We start from the raw sequence: 15653 nt of genomic DNA on the forward strand, positions 1-15653 counted from the left end.
TTTGTCATTGGTGCAAGCTACAAACTCCAACTCATCCAAAAAAAAATGTCTGAACGAGTACAGAATGTACTATTCATTTCCCGGGAAATTTCCCGGGAAATTTTTTTCTCATTTACTGTTTTTCCCGTTTCCCGGTTTTTCAAAATCGACGGTAAATGCATTCCCTAGACGTCGCTCATGCCTGGTCGTAACTCAGGGAATATTTGTGGGAAAACATATTTTCATAAATGTTCGCACATTTTCTTAGATTTTCCTTAATTTTTCCAAAAAATATTTTTGAGAAATTTGGAAAATGTGGGAAAACTTAAGAAAACCTTTGATATTAACGATACTAAGAGTCAATTCGCCAAAACTTCGAACAACTTAAAAACAAGCCATCAGCGATTTTCGGCGGGTACACAGTAATCGATTCAGGTGATCCTCCTGAGTCATTTGCAACAAAAAAAAATCCTCGAAATAATTATGTTTTCACGCCAGAAATCATGAAAAAATGTACTGCGCGAGGGTGACCAAAATAGTTTTTGTTGCATATCACCAAGAATACGTAACGCATTTATCTGAAATTATGGTCATTGGTAGAGGTGTTGACGCCGCATAAGCTGGCCTTTAAAACATTTCGAAATTTTTCGTGTATGTGGTGCAGTAGCTATTTTAGGGGGAAAAAATTCCAGAGTGTTTTCAAAAAGTTACAACGATAGACTTCGAAGATATGGGTGTCGTTGGGTAGGTAGTGACCTCTACTATCCATGACACCATGAACCTACCGCGGCACGACTTTCGTTGAGCTTCAATTTTGATTGAAGTATACTAACACAAAAATTCTCTATAATTCCACTTTTCTTCGCGTCTATTTCAATTTTTCTGACGTATGTGACAATTTTAAATCAGGGCTGCAGTTACTGGCACCTTACGCTTCGGGAAATTTCGTTTAGGGCCTATAAAATTTGAAACAAAACCAACTGATTCAATTGTGTCATATGTTCCTCGGGTATCTCCAGACTTCCTGGTATGGCCAGTGCGGCACTGTATCAAGTGTTTACTAGCATATTAGAATCATATTTTGTACTTTAGCCACTTACCGGAAGGATTTGGAAATATGTCGAATTTTTCGTATTCGTACATTTGTGAAAATTTTCCAAATCCTTCCGGTAAGTGGCTAAAGTACAAAATATGATTCTAATATGCTAGTAAACACTTGATACAGTGCCGCACTGGCCATACTAGGAAGTCTGGAGATACCCGAGGAACATATGACACAATTGAATCAGTTGGTTTTGTTTCAAATTTTATAGGCCCTAAACGAAATTTCCCGAAGCGTAAGGTGCCAGTATTTGCAGCCCTGATTTAAAATTGTCACATACGTCAGAAAAATTGAAATAGACGCGAAGAAAAGTGGAATTATAGAGAATTTTTGTGTTAGTATACTTCAATCAAAATTGAAGCTCAACGAAAGTCGTGCCGCGGTAGGTTCATGGTGTCATGGATAGTAGAGGTCACTACCTACCCAACGACACCCATATCTTCGAAGTCTATCGTTGTAACTTTTTGAAAACACTCTGCAAAAGTTGGAATTTTTTCCCCTAAAATAGCTACTGCTCCACATACACGAAAAATTTCGAAATGTTTTAAAGGCCAGCTTATGCGGCGTCAACACCTCTACCAATGACCATAATTTCAGATAAATGCGTTACGTATTCTTGGTGATATGCAACAAAAACTATTTTGGTCACCCTCGCGCAGTACATTTTTTCATGATTTCTGGCGTGAAAACATAATTATTTCGAGGATTTTTTTTGTTGCAAATGACTCAGGAGGATCACCTGAATCGATTACTGTGTACCCGCCGAAAATCGCTGATGACTTGTTTTCATGTTTCATACAACTTGGTTGAAGTTTTGGCGAATTGACTCTTAACACTTAACTCAAGTTTTTACGTTCTTATCGATCTGCAGTTTTATTGGCTCCTTTGCTTTCATTAAGAGAAACGTAAAGAAAGGAGTTGCACTTACTAGTACATGTCGAATGGAAGAAATGAAAAGAGGGACGTTATTGTTATGTGATGGAATATATGTGGAACGAATAAAACGATGGAAGCAAACAAAAACCACGAAAAATAAGGACTAATTTTGAGCTGAGTTTAGTATTCCTCAAAGAAGAATGATTTCTTCGTCGTTAGCATTCTTGCGTGAAAAACAGCGAAGTGGGTCACTTTTTCAAAAATAGTAAAATGTGAAGCCTATAGACGACATTCTACAAAAAATGTCTCTACTACTTTGGACTCATGAAATGTTTTGAAATATGATAAAGCCCCTTTGAGTTTAGCTCATGAATCGTCGATGTTCACTCGAAGGCGGTCTTAACTAAACATCTCGTGTGATCAGTCCACGCAGTCAATATGAAACAAGAAAAGAGCAATTCTTAGAAGATGCAGTCAAGAAGACGGTTTGGTTGTGGCCAGAGCGAAAGCCACAAGTCACCTGAGAAAATGCAATTTTCAACTTTTTTACCGAGTGTTTTCACAACAAAGGCGTCCGAAGTTTCCGCTAAGATGAGAAAAGGACCATTTCCCGCCTGAGTTGTGAAAAAGTTCTATCGTCTAGCATGTCTATACGCTGAAACCAAGGTTGCATCACTGACAATAAAGTTTTCAGATTATTACCTGTGACAGATAATCTTTCACCAGGTAATGTAATTTCTCATACAAACATAGCTAACGCCGCCCCTTACGAAACACCTATTCGTATCAAAAGCCTTTAATGTGAAACTCTTCATTTCTCTTACTTCATTTTCTTCTCTGCTGAAAAACTATTCTTCCTTTTAAATCACTTACATTATCCACTCTTTGCCTTGTTATCATATACAATTAAATTGCCGGAGGCAATATAGACAGCCCCGTACGAAGTCAAATTTCATAAATTCCTATTTAAACAGCTATATACCGCTATATTTACCTATATTTCACTGTAAATAAACATTTCACAGAGGAATATGCTATTATATAGCTCTATATGCCTGTATATAGCTCAATATAGCTGTATATAGGTATATATAGATGTCCATATATGGAATCCCTGAAACCCCTCACACTTAACACATTATTTCCATGTTAACAGAAACTCTCTAAGCATCATTTTTCCCACTTTATATCACTTTTAATAAAATCCAATATGGCCGCCGGCAGCCATTTTGTTAGGAAACCGAAAATAGTACCGACGCTTTACATTCGTTAATACCTTTCAAACAAAAAAAAATCATGAAATTCGGTCAAAATTTACTCGAGATATTGACAAAATACTCCACGTTCACTGTACGGCCGAGTAGCCAGATAAGAGCTCACTCCAAGAGACCTAGCTCACGCTCCGGAGAACATAATTTCATAAACTTTTTTTTCCCTGATTGGTACGGTCAATACCTATCTAATAAAGCTAAAACGAACGAAATATGTTCAAATTTAGCCGACCTACAAGCAAAAACTGCTTGCCGCCCTGTGCCTGTTTCACACCAACTAACTCACAAGTCGGTCATCCGATTTCCATAAACTTTTTTTTTGTCGATCGGTATTGTAAATATCTTTCATTCGATGTATCATTTACGAGTATAGCGTTTAAATGTCCGGAGATATCTTCGAAAAACCGTAAAGCACTTATTGGGCCCCAGCTCAGGAGGGGTCGATCCAAAATCACTTATCTTCGAACTTAGCCTGTCTTTTGACATTACCAAACGGGGAAAAAAGAATTTTCAAAATCGGATGCGTTTTACTCAAGTTATCGTGCAGACAGACAGACGGACGGACGGACGGACAGACGGACATTTTTTTTCTTGCTGATTTGGCATCTCTGGACAACCACAATAGGTTTCCCCTTACTCAGGGAGTCCAATTCGACGTGTTACAAACGTATGCGTAAACCTATAAGACCCCAGTACTTCGTACGGGTCTAAAAACAGATAATGTACCTGGTGTACCTGTCACAGATAATGTGATTTTTATATGAAAAATTACATTACTTGGAGACAGAACTGTCAACTTTTTTCTGAGTGCATTTCAGTGGGGCCGTATCGCAAAAATCAGTGAGTTTTAGCCATAAAGGCCCCAGTCATAACCTTCTCATATCCTCATATAAAACCTTGGCTGAAATATTCAAATTGAATCGGTAAGGTAGCTAAGGTAGGTTTACAGCGTTCAAAACTTCTCTTTTTGTCACTGGTCCGGCGGCAATAGAGTGTTATGATGAAAGAGAAGAAGATATTTTGACAAGTACCCCAAGGCAAGTTAAAATAAACTGGTCTTACGTCCTCTCGCTCTCAACGTACCACGTTGAAAGAGAAGCAAATACTTTGACAAGTACCCCAAGGCAAGTTATAATTACTAGTCGTCGGTTTTCTCGCTCTGATCGTAACAGTCTATGCAAAGTGAACCGCTGTCATAACTGTCACATCTGTCATTCATCTACCAGCCTTCAGATACACAGTCAACTGTCTTTACATCAACTTTGATAATTATATTTTGTTTCTTAATTAACTTTTAGTCAGTGTAAGCTTTCCATTTTTTCTGTCCAAGCCGCACACGAACTCAGAGAACATTGTAATTCGGCGAGCAATCAACGAATCCATCAAAATCGCCCATGATTTTGCCGACGTGTAAAATGCCGAACTGGTATTATGACAAAAAGGACCTGAAGTGTTCACCATCGATTCGCGATGGTTTGGATTTCGAAACAGAGCGTCGTTATCGCAAAGAAGGAGCTCGATTTATTATGGACTGTGGTAGGTCAAAGACAATGTCATTTTTGTAGACGAACAATCTGATAATTTATTAGTCCCACCACTAATCACAATAAAAATCGGTTCTCTGCCAGGCATGTCAATGGATCTGGGTCATAACACAATGGCAACAGGCGTAGTATACTTTCATCGATTCTACATGTTTCAATCTTTCAAAGCGTTTCCACGCTATGTAACCGCATGCTGTTGCCTGTTTCTTGCTGGTAAAGTGGAAGAAACGCCTAAAAAGTGCAAGGACATCATTCGCACGGCAAGGACATTGCTGTCCGAGCAGAAATTTATGTCGTTCGGTGATGATCCGAAAGAAGAAGTGATGACGTTGGAACGAATATTGTTGCAAACCATCAAATTCGATCTGCAGGTCGAGCATCCGTACAGCTTCTTGGTCAAATATGCAAAGTGTTTGAAAGGTGATAAGGTCAAACTTCAAAAAATCGTTCAGATGGCCTGGAATTTCGTCAATGATTCACTAACAACAACTGTGTGCCTTCAGTGGGAACCAGAAATAATTGCCGTTGCATTGATTCATCTAGCCAGTAAACTAAGTAAATTTAAAGTCGAAAAATGGGACGGCCAGGAGACCACGCACTTACGTTGGTGGGATAAGTTCGTTGCGGATGTTACAATGGAAATTCTGGAAGACATTTGCCATCAAGTATTAGATTTGTACCAACAACCGAACTCGTCGAATGCAGAAAGTCCACCGCAACTGCCACCCAGCAAATCTAGTCCGCCACCAAAGCCGAAGCGTGCCAAAATCTCACCAACCTTCAAGGCATCGCCGATTCCAAATGTGGCTAAACCGACAATTGATGAGAAAATCGAAAACATGCCGGTACCAAAGTCGGTGATGACCGACAACTACGCTTTTCCGCCGGCGTACGGAACGATGTTTACACATTTTCAACAACCACCACCTAACAGTCAACCACTACCTCTATATCCATCGCATGCAACATCGGTTCATGCTCCACTACCTCATGCTCCACCAACACACGCACCGCCTCCGCCATCAATTCCACCACATTATCATAATCCTCCACCAAATCCTCCACTGCCGTCATACTATCATCAACAACAACCACCGCCGATGCACCGCGGTAATTTTTATCCAGGACCATAGGACGGAGATGTGACATTTCGAGACGGATGTTCGATCATAGACATTTTATCAGTTCAAATAAAATTTGTATTTTTAACGCTCGCAAATGGCTTTGAATTCGAATAACTTGTCGATGGAGATTTTCTTGATCGTTCGGTGATAATAATGTCGCTCTCTGCGTTCTATGATGTGAAAACATTTGCACACAGTAAGTACAAATTCAGAATGGGCTCCCTGCACTTATTGTCGCGAGACTTCTACAGTTTCTAACGATTCAAATCCTGATTCGGTAGTCAGTTCACATTACTAAGGCGATTCAACGAAATCTGATTGCCGACCACTTACCGTTAACGTACAATGTTTAGGACGATAAAAGGTTTCGGAAATTTTTCCCGATTTTCTCAAAGGTAGGCAGTGTTCGTTGAAACTAGTTACGATTGTAACCCAAATCATCTTGCGAACAAAAAATGACGGCCAGTGAACGAAAGTAGATCCAAGCCTAACTACGTTACGATCTAGTTAGAATTCTTCCCCGACACGAAATGTGACGCAGTCTAATCTCCTTGAAGCACACATGTAGGTGAATTACTTTGTAGAAGGGTTACACTGGACTCAAAGTCCAAGAGATTAGCAATAGGATCGACGACATCAAGAAAAATAAGGGCTACGCACCAACTTATGAGTCCACTTACTGAGGCAATGGATATTCTTAAGTCTGTTGGCAACTCATACACACTCTAGTTTTGAGTTGTTGTGCTTTGAGCACGAAGATTCAGGGAAATAAAAAATCTTTGGAGTGTGATGGATTCAAAAATCTTATCATTATCTCCCCTCGTATATGTACAAATCAGTAAAAGTAGCTCATGGTCGCAATTCACTAGGCCGTTCACCCTATATCTCCTTCACAGTCATTGAAAATCTCCATTTAATTCAGATACCCAGTCGCTTAAAGTCGTTTCAAAGCGTTCCCTTACTTGACTGCCTACCAGTGAAGATTCGGAAGCTGGAATCGTATCGAAACCAACGGTATGCTCCTCGGCTTGATGTACCTTTTTTTTGTGTAAAATGTGTAGAAACAGAAACTCGAATCAAAGCAAATTCCACAGCAAAATTACTCACATGCAGTTGAAACGAATGGAGAAACATTTTCCTGCATATTCGGCAAATAAAGGCCGTGATTCTGATTTCATCAACGGCAGCGTTGTGCTCCTCTGCTTCGTGCATCTGACGGTGTCAAATGTTGAATCAAAATTTGTCGTGAAGAATATGTTCAACTGCAAAATGCTCACCTGTAATTGATGTGCATCTGCACACATTTTGTCGCATATCCGGCAAATGTATATCGTTGTTATCAGTTTAACCCTTGATTTCGGTTGTGCATTTTGCTTAGGATTCTGAAATATTTCAAATTTGAAAAGACACAGTCCGTCAACTGAAAGGATGTTCGATGTGCGTGCCTCGGAACCTCGGACTCCAAATGTAAGTCTGAAAAATTTTGCTTGAAAATTTATTTCCTTACCCTGTCGATATCTGTGGCATCACTTTCGACCATAAAGTCCTCTCTGCTCTTTATTCGAACGAATTCAATTCCTTTTTCGTCCGATTCATCTGCAACAGTATTGGTACACCTAGTACCATCAACCGTACGTTTCTGTGGTAAATAGGAAAACAGCGGAGTCTTAAACCCAGAATGTAAAGCCAGCGCACCGATATGATGACAGATTTCGTCGGGGCATGAGCAAGATACCGATTCTATCTCATAATCATCAGTCACATAAATCTACAAATTGAAATTTGGTTAAACATTCAACGAAGAATGGACACAGATTGGGAATGGGATAACGAGCCTGTCTACCTTCACTTCATACGATTCGTTTCCGTCAAATGATGTGACGATACCACCGAATTTCATATCGTTTTCAGTGAATGAGTATTCCTTAACACAACCCGTTACGATGGCATCGAGGGCTCCTTCTATGTACACTTCATTGATTCCGTAAAATTTTTTGAGAGCTGTAACGCTGATTTCGAATTGACTTCTGGTCGATGTATCAACATTGGACGAATTCCACATTGTCATTTACGGAAGTGTCTACAGTGAAATGCAACAAAAATGTAAATCCTAGGCGAAGGAGAATTCTTCATACAAAATAGCACAACAGTCTTCACGGACTTCAAATTTGATAAACAAACTGACGGAACTGACTAGGATTTTCTTCTTACTGTTAAATGCATACGTTTCGGGTATTATGTGTGAGGTACATATGGCGAGGCATTTGAACATTTTTCCATTGATATTGTTTCGGTTTCATTCATAAGCTTTACTGTGAAGGAAATTAAATGTTTGATGATGTACTGAGTGTAATTGTGCACACTGAAATTAATCATTGAACAGTCTTAGGATAGTATGTGAAATCATAAGGCCACATTTTGTGAAGGGCATTGTCATTGTACGAATCGTAACTTATTTGGATCTTTAGCTACCATGCAATGTCTTATTGAACTCAGTATTTCGATAAACAGTGGCACAGATAAGTACGTATAACACTACGCAAAATGGACTTTGTACACAAATGGTGGGATAGTGCATTGAATAGGTCTCGGTGCCATCCCTGAGTCACAAAACCGTCTGTGGTTCCGCGGATTCACAATTTTTTAAGTAATGTGAACGGGACAGTTGTAGGTGCAGGAGGTCTTTCGTGTGCCATGAGTGTCAATAACCAATTCATAGGTCTCCAGTTCCAATCGTTAGTACAAATCACATAAAACTTTCCCGCATAGGACAAGACCAAAGTAGGTGCCTCTGATTTCGAACTAAGGGCAAGGGCTCCGAGACGTATTTAATGCCAAAATGTATGTAATTTCCAACAGTTTCAAATTTTTACCTAGTGTGATGGAATTTTGTATGAGTATAATGGTTGGTATACCTATTATCGATTAAATTTTTGTAAATTGTTTTTTGTAGGGTGAAACTTGATACTAGTGTCAACAGTATTCAGCCGAAACCATTCTTTTCTATCCAGGAGATCAGTTCATTTTTCACTAATTTAATTTATTGTGTCGTTTAGAAAAAACTATTAAGAGTCATGTTACTAGACTACGTTGTCTTAATTTAACACGACAGCGCCAATCTAAGTTTGTAGTTAGTAAAATAGTTAAATTGGAAATTTCATCGATTCTTCTACTAAGGTTCACTGAGAGCGAAATGGCAAAGTCCCTATAGTAAATACTTCATTTGTTTTTGGTTGCTTTAAGACTCAAATCGTTCTACTGTTTTATTTCTTGCTGATAATATTTCGTCTCATTTTAAGATCGCACCAGCTTTTTTTCTGTTTCACAACCACAAGGCCTCTGTTTAAATATTAAAATTTATTTACACATTCTGAAACGTGGACCACGTACACCAATTAGACGAGTGTTTTTCAAGTCACACCGATTTACATAACAGACGTATCTCAGCCATTATCCAGCGAGTTTCGTTGAGGTGGTAGCGAATTGGAAAATGAAAATTTAGTTTCGGACAAAGAATTGTGTGAAAAACAACCGGTGAATGATTTTTCTTTCTGTTTCTACGTTGTATAATTCGGTTAGTTAACATATTCAATTCAAACTTTGAGTGATAGAGGAAAAGAAACTTTTTGTAGCGATTTTTAGTTCGGTTTCCTTTTTGATACATGCGTTCTGTGAAAGGTGGGGTAAAAATGGCAAAGTACTTACGCGAAGCCTAAATAATTTAGTGCTATTCCCTTACACGGCTTAAGACTCTTTCGATACACCCTCCTAAGAAAATTAGTAAGTGTGTCTCCACTTGAAAATAGTGTAATTGTGATTGTGATGACTGATGTCGAATAATTAATAGTTACTTACTATTATTTTCTATTGTGGAATTTTAACGAATTTCGCGAGTTGACAAGTGAAAGTGCTTAAAATAAACTGTCCACAACAGATGCGTATACAATTTCATGCTGAGGTCCTAAATTAAGAGAAAAATTCCAAAATTTATGCCCAAGGCATAACCGTAACACGTAACTCTTTCGCAATATCGTTACGAAAATAACTATTATGCAATCGAGAAATAAATGTTGCAAAATAGTTGAAAATAGCAACATTTTCTACGTATACGGCTGCTTATAGTAAAATATCTTTGATGGTAACATTCGATAGTCGCAAGCCAAATTTCACTATTTTCAGTTAAATCACTGTTTTCCATTCTTTGAGTATTCCATTCTATCCTACGTTGGAGCTTTCTCTCCCAGAGTCCGACGTTTCGTTGTTGTTTAACTTTATGTAGAATCGAGTTGTAAGGTGCCACCCACAAAGTCAGCTCGCTTCTAAGCGGAGGAAAGGGGTTTAGACAAAAGCGTTCCCTTCATACATTTTCTAAGGGGCGCCTCATCACTTTATGAATGGCCCCGAAGTACGTACTACGTACTACGTAGTCCTGAGTTAATGAGCTCGATGAGGTCTGTTAAAGAGCAAATTAAATGGTAAAACTATTGAAGTAAAAGATTTTGGTTTATAATACAGTAAATATATTTTGACCAAAAGAAGGAACAGATTCGACAGGTCACACTAGAAACATTAAAAACAATTCTTTGTAAAGTTGAAGATAGCTGAATTCTGTCACATTTTACTTCTACGACTGTTTCTTTTCAAAAAAGTGTCTTCACATTCTAACTAAAATACATTTTTCAGGTCTATCGATTATGAGATTCCCAATAATTGTATTAGCAATACTTGCTAGGACAGTGTTAAGTGATGAAGACGAAAAAAGATGGGAGGAAAAGGTTGATGTTGAATTGGGCACAGTTATTGGTATTGATTTAGGAACAACCTATTCTTGGTAAGATTCTCAAACTGTTCGTCAGTCAAATGGAATATTGTGCTCAATGATAGTGTGGATTTTCAGTGTCGGTGTCTACAAAAATGGTCGAGTAGAAATCATTGCCAACGATCAAGGTAATCGAATTACACCGTCATATGTCGCCTTTACAGCTGACGGAGAACGTTTAATCGGCGACGCAGGTAAGGGAGTCTTGATTATGTTTTCTGAGAAATTTCTTGTGGATAATCAAATCGAATATACGCAGCAAAGAACCAGTTGACCACTAATCCGGAAAACACCATTTTCGATGCCAAACGCTTGATTGGGCGACAATTTAGCGACGAAAATGTACAACAGGACGCAAAATTGTTTCCGTTTAGAATTATCGATAAAGACGGAAAACCGCACGTTCAAGTAGTTACCAGCAATGGGAAAAAGTCTGTTTTCGCAGCTGAAGAAATTTCGGCTATGGTTTTATTGAAAATGAAGGAGATTGCGGAGGCGTATATCGGAACTACCGTAACTCATGCGGTCGTTACTGTTCCAGCGTACTTCAATGATGCTCAACGCCAGGCAACCAAAGATGCAGGGGCTATTGCAGGTTTGACCTTTTAAAAGTCCTACATTTTTAATGCTTGTATTGCTCGGAACGGGTCGGAAACGAATCTGAACCTGACCTCAAAATGAATTATGACCCCAAATCTGACCTGAATCTGAATTTTCAATTTCGGGTTCGATCTGAACCTGACCTGAACCTGAAACTTTTCACGTATATGAGGTCGGGTTTAGATAGCCCGATTTTTTTCCATTTTGTAGCTACTGACCCGATCTGATATACGTGAAAAGTTTCAAGTTCCGGTCGAATCCGAAATCATAATTCAGGTTCAGGTCAAGAACCAGGTTCAAGTCAAGCTGAATCTTAACAGATCAACCTGTACCTGTTCCGAGTCTGATAACATTTCCGCTGATCTTTGAACGAATTTTCATCCTAGGTTTGAATGTGCTACGGATAATAAATGAACCAACGGCTGCTGCTATTGCTTACGGCCTGGATAAAACGGACGGTGAGAAGACAATTCTGGTGTTTGACCTTGGAGGCGGCACGTTTGATGTGTCATTGATGGTGATCGAGAATGGTGTGTTTGAGGTGGTGGCCACTAGCGGAAACACACATTTGGGCGGCGAAGACTTTGACCAACGGGTCATGGACCATTTTATTGAGCTGTACCGAAAGAAGCATGGTGTGGATATCCGGAAGGATGTTCGTGCTGTGCAGAAATTGCGTAGAGAAGTGGAAAAGGCTAAACGTTCGTTGTCCAGTAATCAGATGATACGGATCGAAATCGAGTCATTCTACAGAGGCGACGATTTCTCAGAAACCTTAACTCGGGCCAAGTTTGAGGAATTAAACGTGGATCTGTTCAAATCAACGCTGACCACAGTGCAACAAGTATTGGACGATGCTGATATGAGTAAGAAAGAAGTGGACGAAATTGTGTTGGTTGGTGGATCGACGCGTATTCCAAAAATTAAGCAATTGGTCGAAGAGTTCTTCGGTAAAGAGGCGTCACAAGGGATCAATCCTGATGAAGCTGTTGCTTACGGAGCGGCAGTACAGGCAGGCGTTCTATCTGGCGAAGAACACACAGACTCACTTTTACTGTTAGATGTTAATCCATTGACCGTGGGAATCGAAACAGCTGGTGGGGTAATGTCAAAACTGATTCATCGAAACACAATCATTCCAGCAAAACATTCACAAGAATTCACAACTGCTGCCGACAACCAACAATTCGTTACAATTCAGGTGTTCGAAGGGGAACGTTCGATGACCAAAGACAATCATTTGTTGGGAAAATTCAATTTGGATGGCATCCCGCCTGCAGCTAGAGGCAGTCCCAGAATTTTAGTTACATTCGAAATAGATGCGGACGGCATTCTTCAGGTAACGGCTCAAGATAAAGCCACCGGTCGGCAAGAGAAAATTGTCATAACAAACGATCAGAATCGCTTGAAAGCAGAAGACATTGAACGGATGGTACGTGATGCTGAAAAATTCGCTGAGGAAGATAAAAAGACGAAGGAGCGTATCGATGCACGAAGTGAGTTGGAAATGGGCACGTACAGTTTGCGGCAGGATCTTGAATCAATCAAAAAGGAGTATGGCGACAAAATTGATCCCAGTGATGTAAAGAAAATAGAGGATGCAATTAAATCGGCTATCGAATGGTTAGAAGAAAATCTCAATGCCGAGGCCGCAGAATCCAAAGAGCAAAAGAAGAAACTTGTGTCAGTAGTGGACACTGTTCTGACCAAGTTAAAGACAATGGAGACGGATGAAGCGTCGAAACGTTCTACAGAGGAGAAGCCAACCGAAAGTGACTCAACGAACGAAACAACAGCTACTCCTGAAGCAGAACCATCTGAAAGTGATTCGTCTACTACGGAAGATACGAAGGAGACAACGACAAAGCCTGAAGACAGTGATTCGTCTACTGAGGAAGGAACTGAGGATACAACAGACGAACCTGAAGCGAAACCTTCCCAAAGTGAGTCATCTACTACGGATGAAACGACAGAAACTACACCGGAACCGGCGAAACCACAAGCATCACGGGATGAACAAATAAAAGCTTTGACAGACGGACTTAAATTGATTAGGAAAGAGTATGGTGACAAACTTGATGCAGACGAATTGAAAAAAATAGAGGAGGCCCTAGAAGCAGCTATTGATTATGTGAACACAGATCCCAACAGTCAACCCAACGAGGAGCAAAAGATGAAGCTGAAGACACTTTTAGAATCTCTTGTTGTCAAGTTGCAACAAATGGAACTAGCCGAAAGAGCGAAAGAGGCCGAGAGTGGAATGCCAGATACAAAAACAACACCAGAACCTGATGAAGACGAATTAGAATTTCTGCAAGAATCAACACGACTTTTAAAGGACGGATTTAGAACAATTCAGGATCAGTATGGTGGCAATCTTAACGAAGATGATCTGCAAAAAATGGACGACGCAATCAAAGCAACAGTCGATTATCTGAATTCGAATCCCACTGAAAAACTTAGTCCAGAGCACAAACAACAGTTGAAAGGAGTTGTTGGATCTGTTCTTGGCAAATTGCAGGAAATGAAGGCGAGTGCGGCAGCACAAATGAAAGCTGCAAACGAAAGAACACCGAATCCTGAAGCAGAATCATCTGAAAGGGATTCAGTAGATTCGAAGGAGATAATAGCAGAGCCTGAAGACAATGATTCGTTTACTACAGAAGATACGAAGGAGACAACGACAAAGCCTGAAGACAGTGATTCGTCTACTGAGGAAGGAACTGAGGATACAACAGAAGAACCTGAAGGGAAATCTGCCGAAAGTGAGTCATTTGCAACGAAAGAAACTACACCGGAACCGGCGAAACCACAAGCATCACGGGATGAACAAATAAAAGCTTTGACAGATGGACTTAAATTGATTAGGAAAGAGTATGGTGACAAACTTGATTCAGACGAATTGGAAAAAATAGAGGAGGCCCTAGAAGCAGCTATTGAGTATGTGAACACAGATCCCAACAGTCAACCCAACGAGGAGCAAAAGATGAAGCTGAAGACACTTTTAGAATCTCTTGTTGTCAAGTTGCAACAAATGGAATTAGCCGAAGTAGCGAAAGAGGACGAAAGTAAATTGTCAGATACAAAAACAACACCAGAGCCTGATGAAGACGAACTAGAATTTCTGCAAGATGCAACGCGACTTTTAAAGGACGGATTTAGAACCATTCAGGATGAGTATGGTGGCAATCTTAACGAAGATGATCTGCAGAAAATGGACGACGCAATCAAAGCAACAGTCGATTATCTGAATTCGAATCCCACTGAAAAACTTAGTCCAGAGCACAAACAACAGTTGAAAGGAGTTGTGGGTTCTGTTCTTGGCAAATTGCAGGAAATGAAGGCTAGTGCAGCAGCACAGATGAAAGCTGCAAACGAAAGAACACCGAAAGCCGAAGACACACCAGACCTTCAACGAGACGAATTGTAATACGAGTTTGAAAACGTTTGAGTGGAATTTTACTTTTGGTATTGAATTTTCATTTTGTCATTGATTCATAAACAAGGTATGTGTATATCCATTACTCTTGTTATTTTATCAGTTGGAAACAGCTGAAAACACTCAAGTTTACCTTGTTACTCATTTTAATTGTAGTTTTCCAAATTTATTTGAATAAAAAAATTTATTTTGGGCTGGTCTAGGTAGTGTTTTTTGATTAAATAATAAAAATTTGGGCAAATAAAATGAAAAATAAAGAATCAGTTAAACAGTTGATTGATTAGCTCGACGTAACGAACCGTATTAATGCTACGAAAAATGTGGGGCTGAATTTCTGTTGTGATTCGAGATCTTTATATAGGATCAGGCAAGGCCGTAGCTTAATAAAACATCCGACTTTTCTCAACGTAAACGAATCAAATTTTATTTAAATCTTTCTTCATCTACGGTTCGCCTGAAACTGATTAACAATCATACTCTCTCATGTCAACAACTGTTCTAGTTAACAAAAGGATATCTGCAATCGAATAATTAATTGACCTGTGCCACCTACTCGGTTCCCACATTTATGCATAAAACATTGACGTAATTCGTGAGAAAAACAATTTCCAACGACATAACAAAAGAAGTACAGGGCATTCTATATGCTTTTCCCTAGGGGCTTATTACATTACTGGAGATATTATCTCCCAATCTTCGACTATGGTTGAATTGTTTTGTTTTACAGTCGTTTTAAACGAAGTGCAGCGCGTTTGGTCTTATGGAATTTTAGCCAATAATAATAGTAGGTACAATGTAGAAATGTAGAGGGATTCTTCTGAAAAACAGAAGACCGAAATCGGACACATTCTCTATTGAAATTTTTTATATGTGTCCAGTAAGGTATTCGACCCCAGAAC

At 39.4% G+C, this 15653-nt stretch overlaps 3 protein-coding genes across 6 annotated transcripts; 2 read left to right on the forward strand and 1 right to left on the reverse strand.

The window, feature by feature from the left end:
* The first annotated feature begins 4426 nt into the window (after window positions 1-4426).
* LOC119078528 (cyclin-K) lies at window positions 4427-5985 on the forward strand. The gene is made up of 2 exons (XM_037186094.1): window positions 4427-4764; window positions 4857-5985. Exons 1-2 carry the CDS (start codon window positions 4623-4625, stop codon window positions 5903-5905), a joined length of 1191 nt encoding a protein of 396 aa, XP_037041989.1. The 5' UTR covers window positions 4427-4622; the 3' UTR covers window positions 5906-5985.
* A 703-nt stretch (window positions 5986-6688) lies between these two features.
* Window positions 6689-8095, reverse strand: LOC119078539. The gene is made up of 5 exons (XM_037186108.1): window positions 7740-8095; window positions 7404-7664; window positions 7174-7278; window positions 7004-7108; window positions 6689-6933 (listed from the first exon to the last, which is right to left on the reverse strand). The coding sequence occupies exons 1-5, from the start codon at window positions 7962-7964 to the stop codon at window positions 6793-6795; spliced, it is 837 nt and encodes a 278-aa protein (XP_037042003.1). The 5' UTR covers window positions 7965-8095; the 3' UTR covers window positions 6689-6792.
* Window positions 8096-9314: 1219 nt separating this feature from the next.
* LOC119078507 (endoplasmic reticulum chaperone BiP-like) lies at window positions 9315-14956 on the forward strand. Of its 4 annotated transcripts, none has more exons than XM_037186069.1 (6): window positions 9315-9470; window positions 10580-10727; window positions 10794-10909; window positions 10975-11310; window positions 11702-13845; window positions 14659-14956. In XM_037186069.1, exons 2-6 carry the CDS (start codon window positions 10591-10593, stop codon window positions 14743-14745), a joined length of 2820 nt encoding a protein of 939 aa, XP_037041964.1. In that variant the 5' UTR covers window positions 9315-9470; window positions 10580-10590; the 3' UTR covers window positions 14746-14956. The 4 variants fall into 4 exon arrangements, with proteins under 4 accessions (XP_037041964.1, XP_037041962.1, XP_037041960.1 ...); XM_037186067.1 differs by having other exon boundaries at window positions 9317-9470; window positions 11702-13958; window positions 14025-14956; XM_037186065.1 differs by having other exon boundaries at window positions 9317-9470; window positions 11702-14956.
* Window positions 14957-15653: the final 697 nt, after the last annotated feature.

Source organism: Bradysia coprophila, unplaced genomic scaffold (assembly GCF_014529535.1).
Source record: "Bradysia coprophila strain Holo2 unplaced genomic scaffold, BU_Bcop_v1 contig_297, whole genome shotgun sequence".
NCBI classification, from domain to species: Eukaryota; Metazoa; Arthropoda; class Insecta; order Diptera; family Sciaridae; genus Bradysia; species Bradysia coprophila.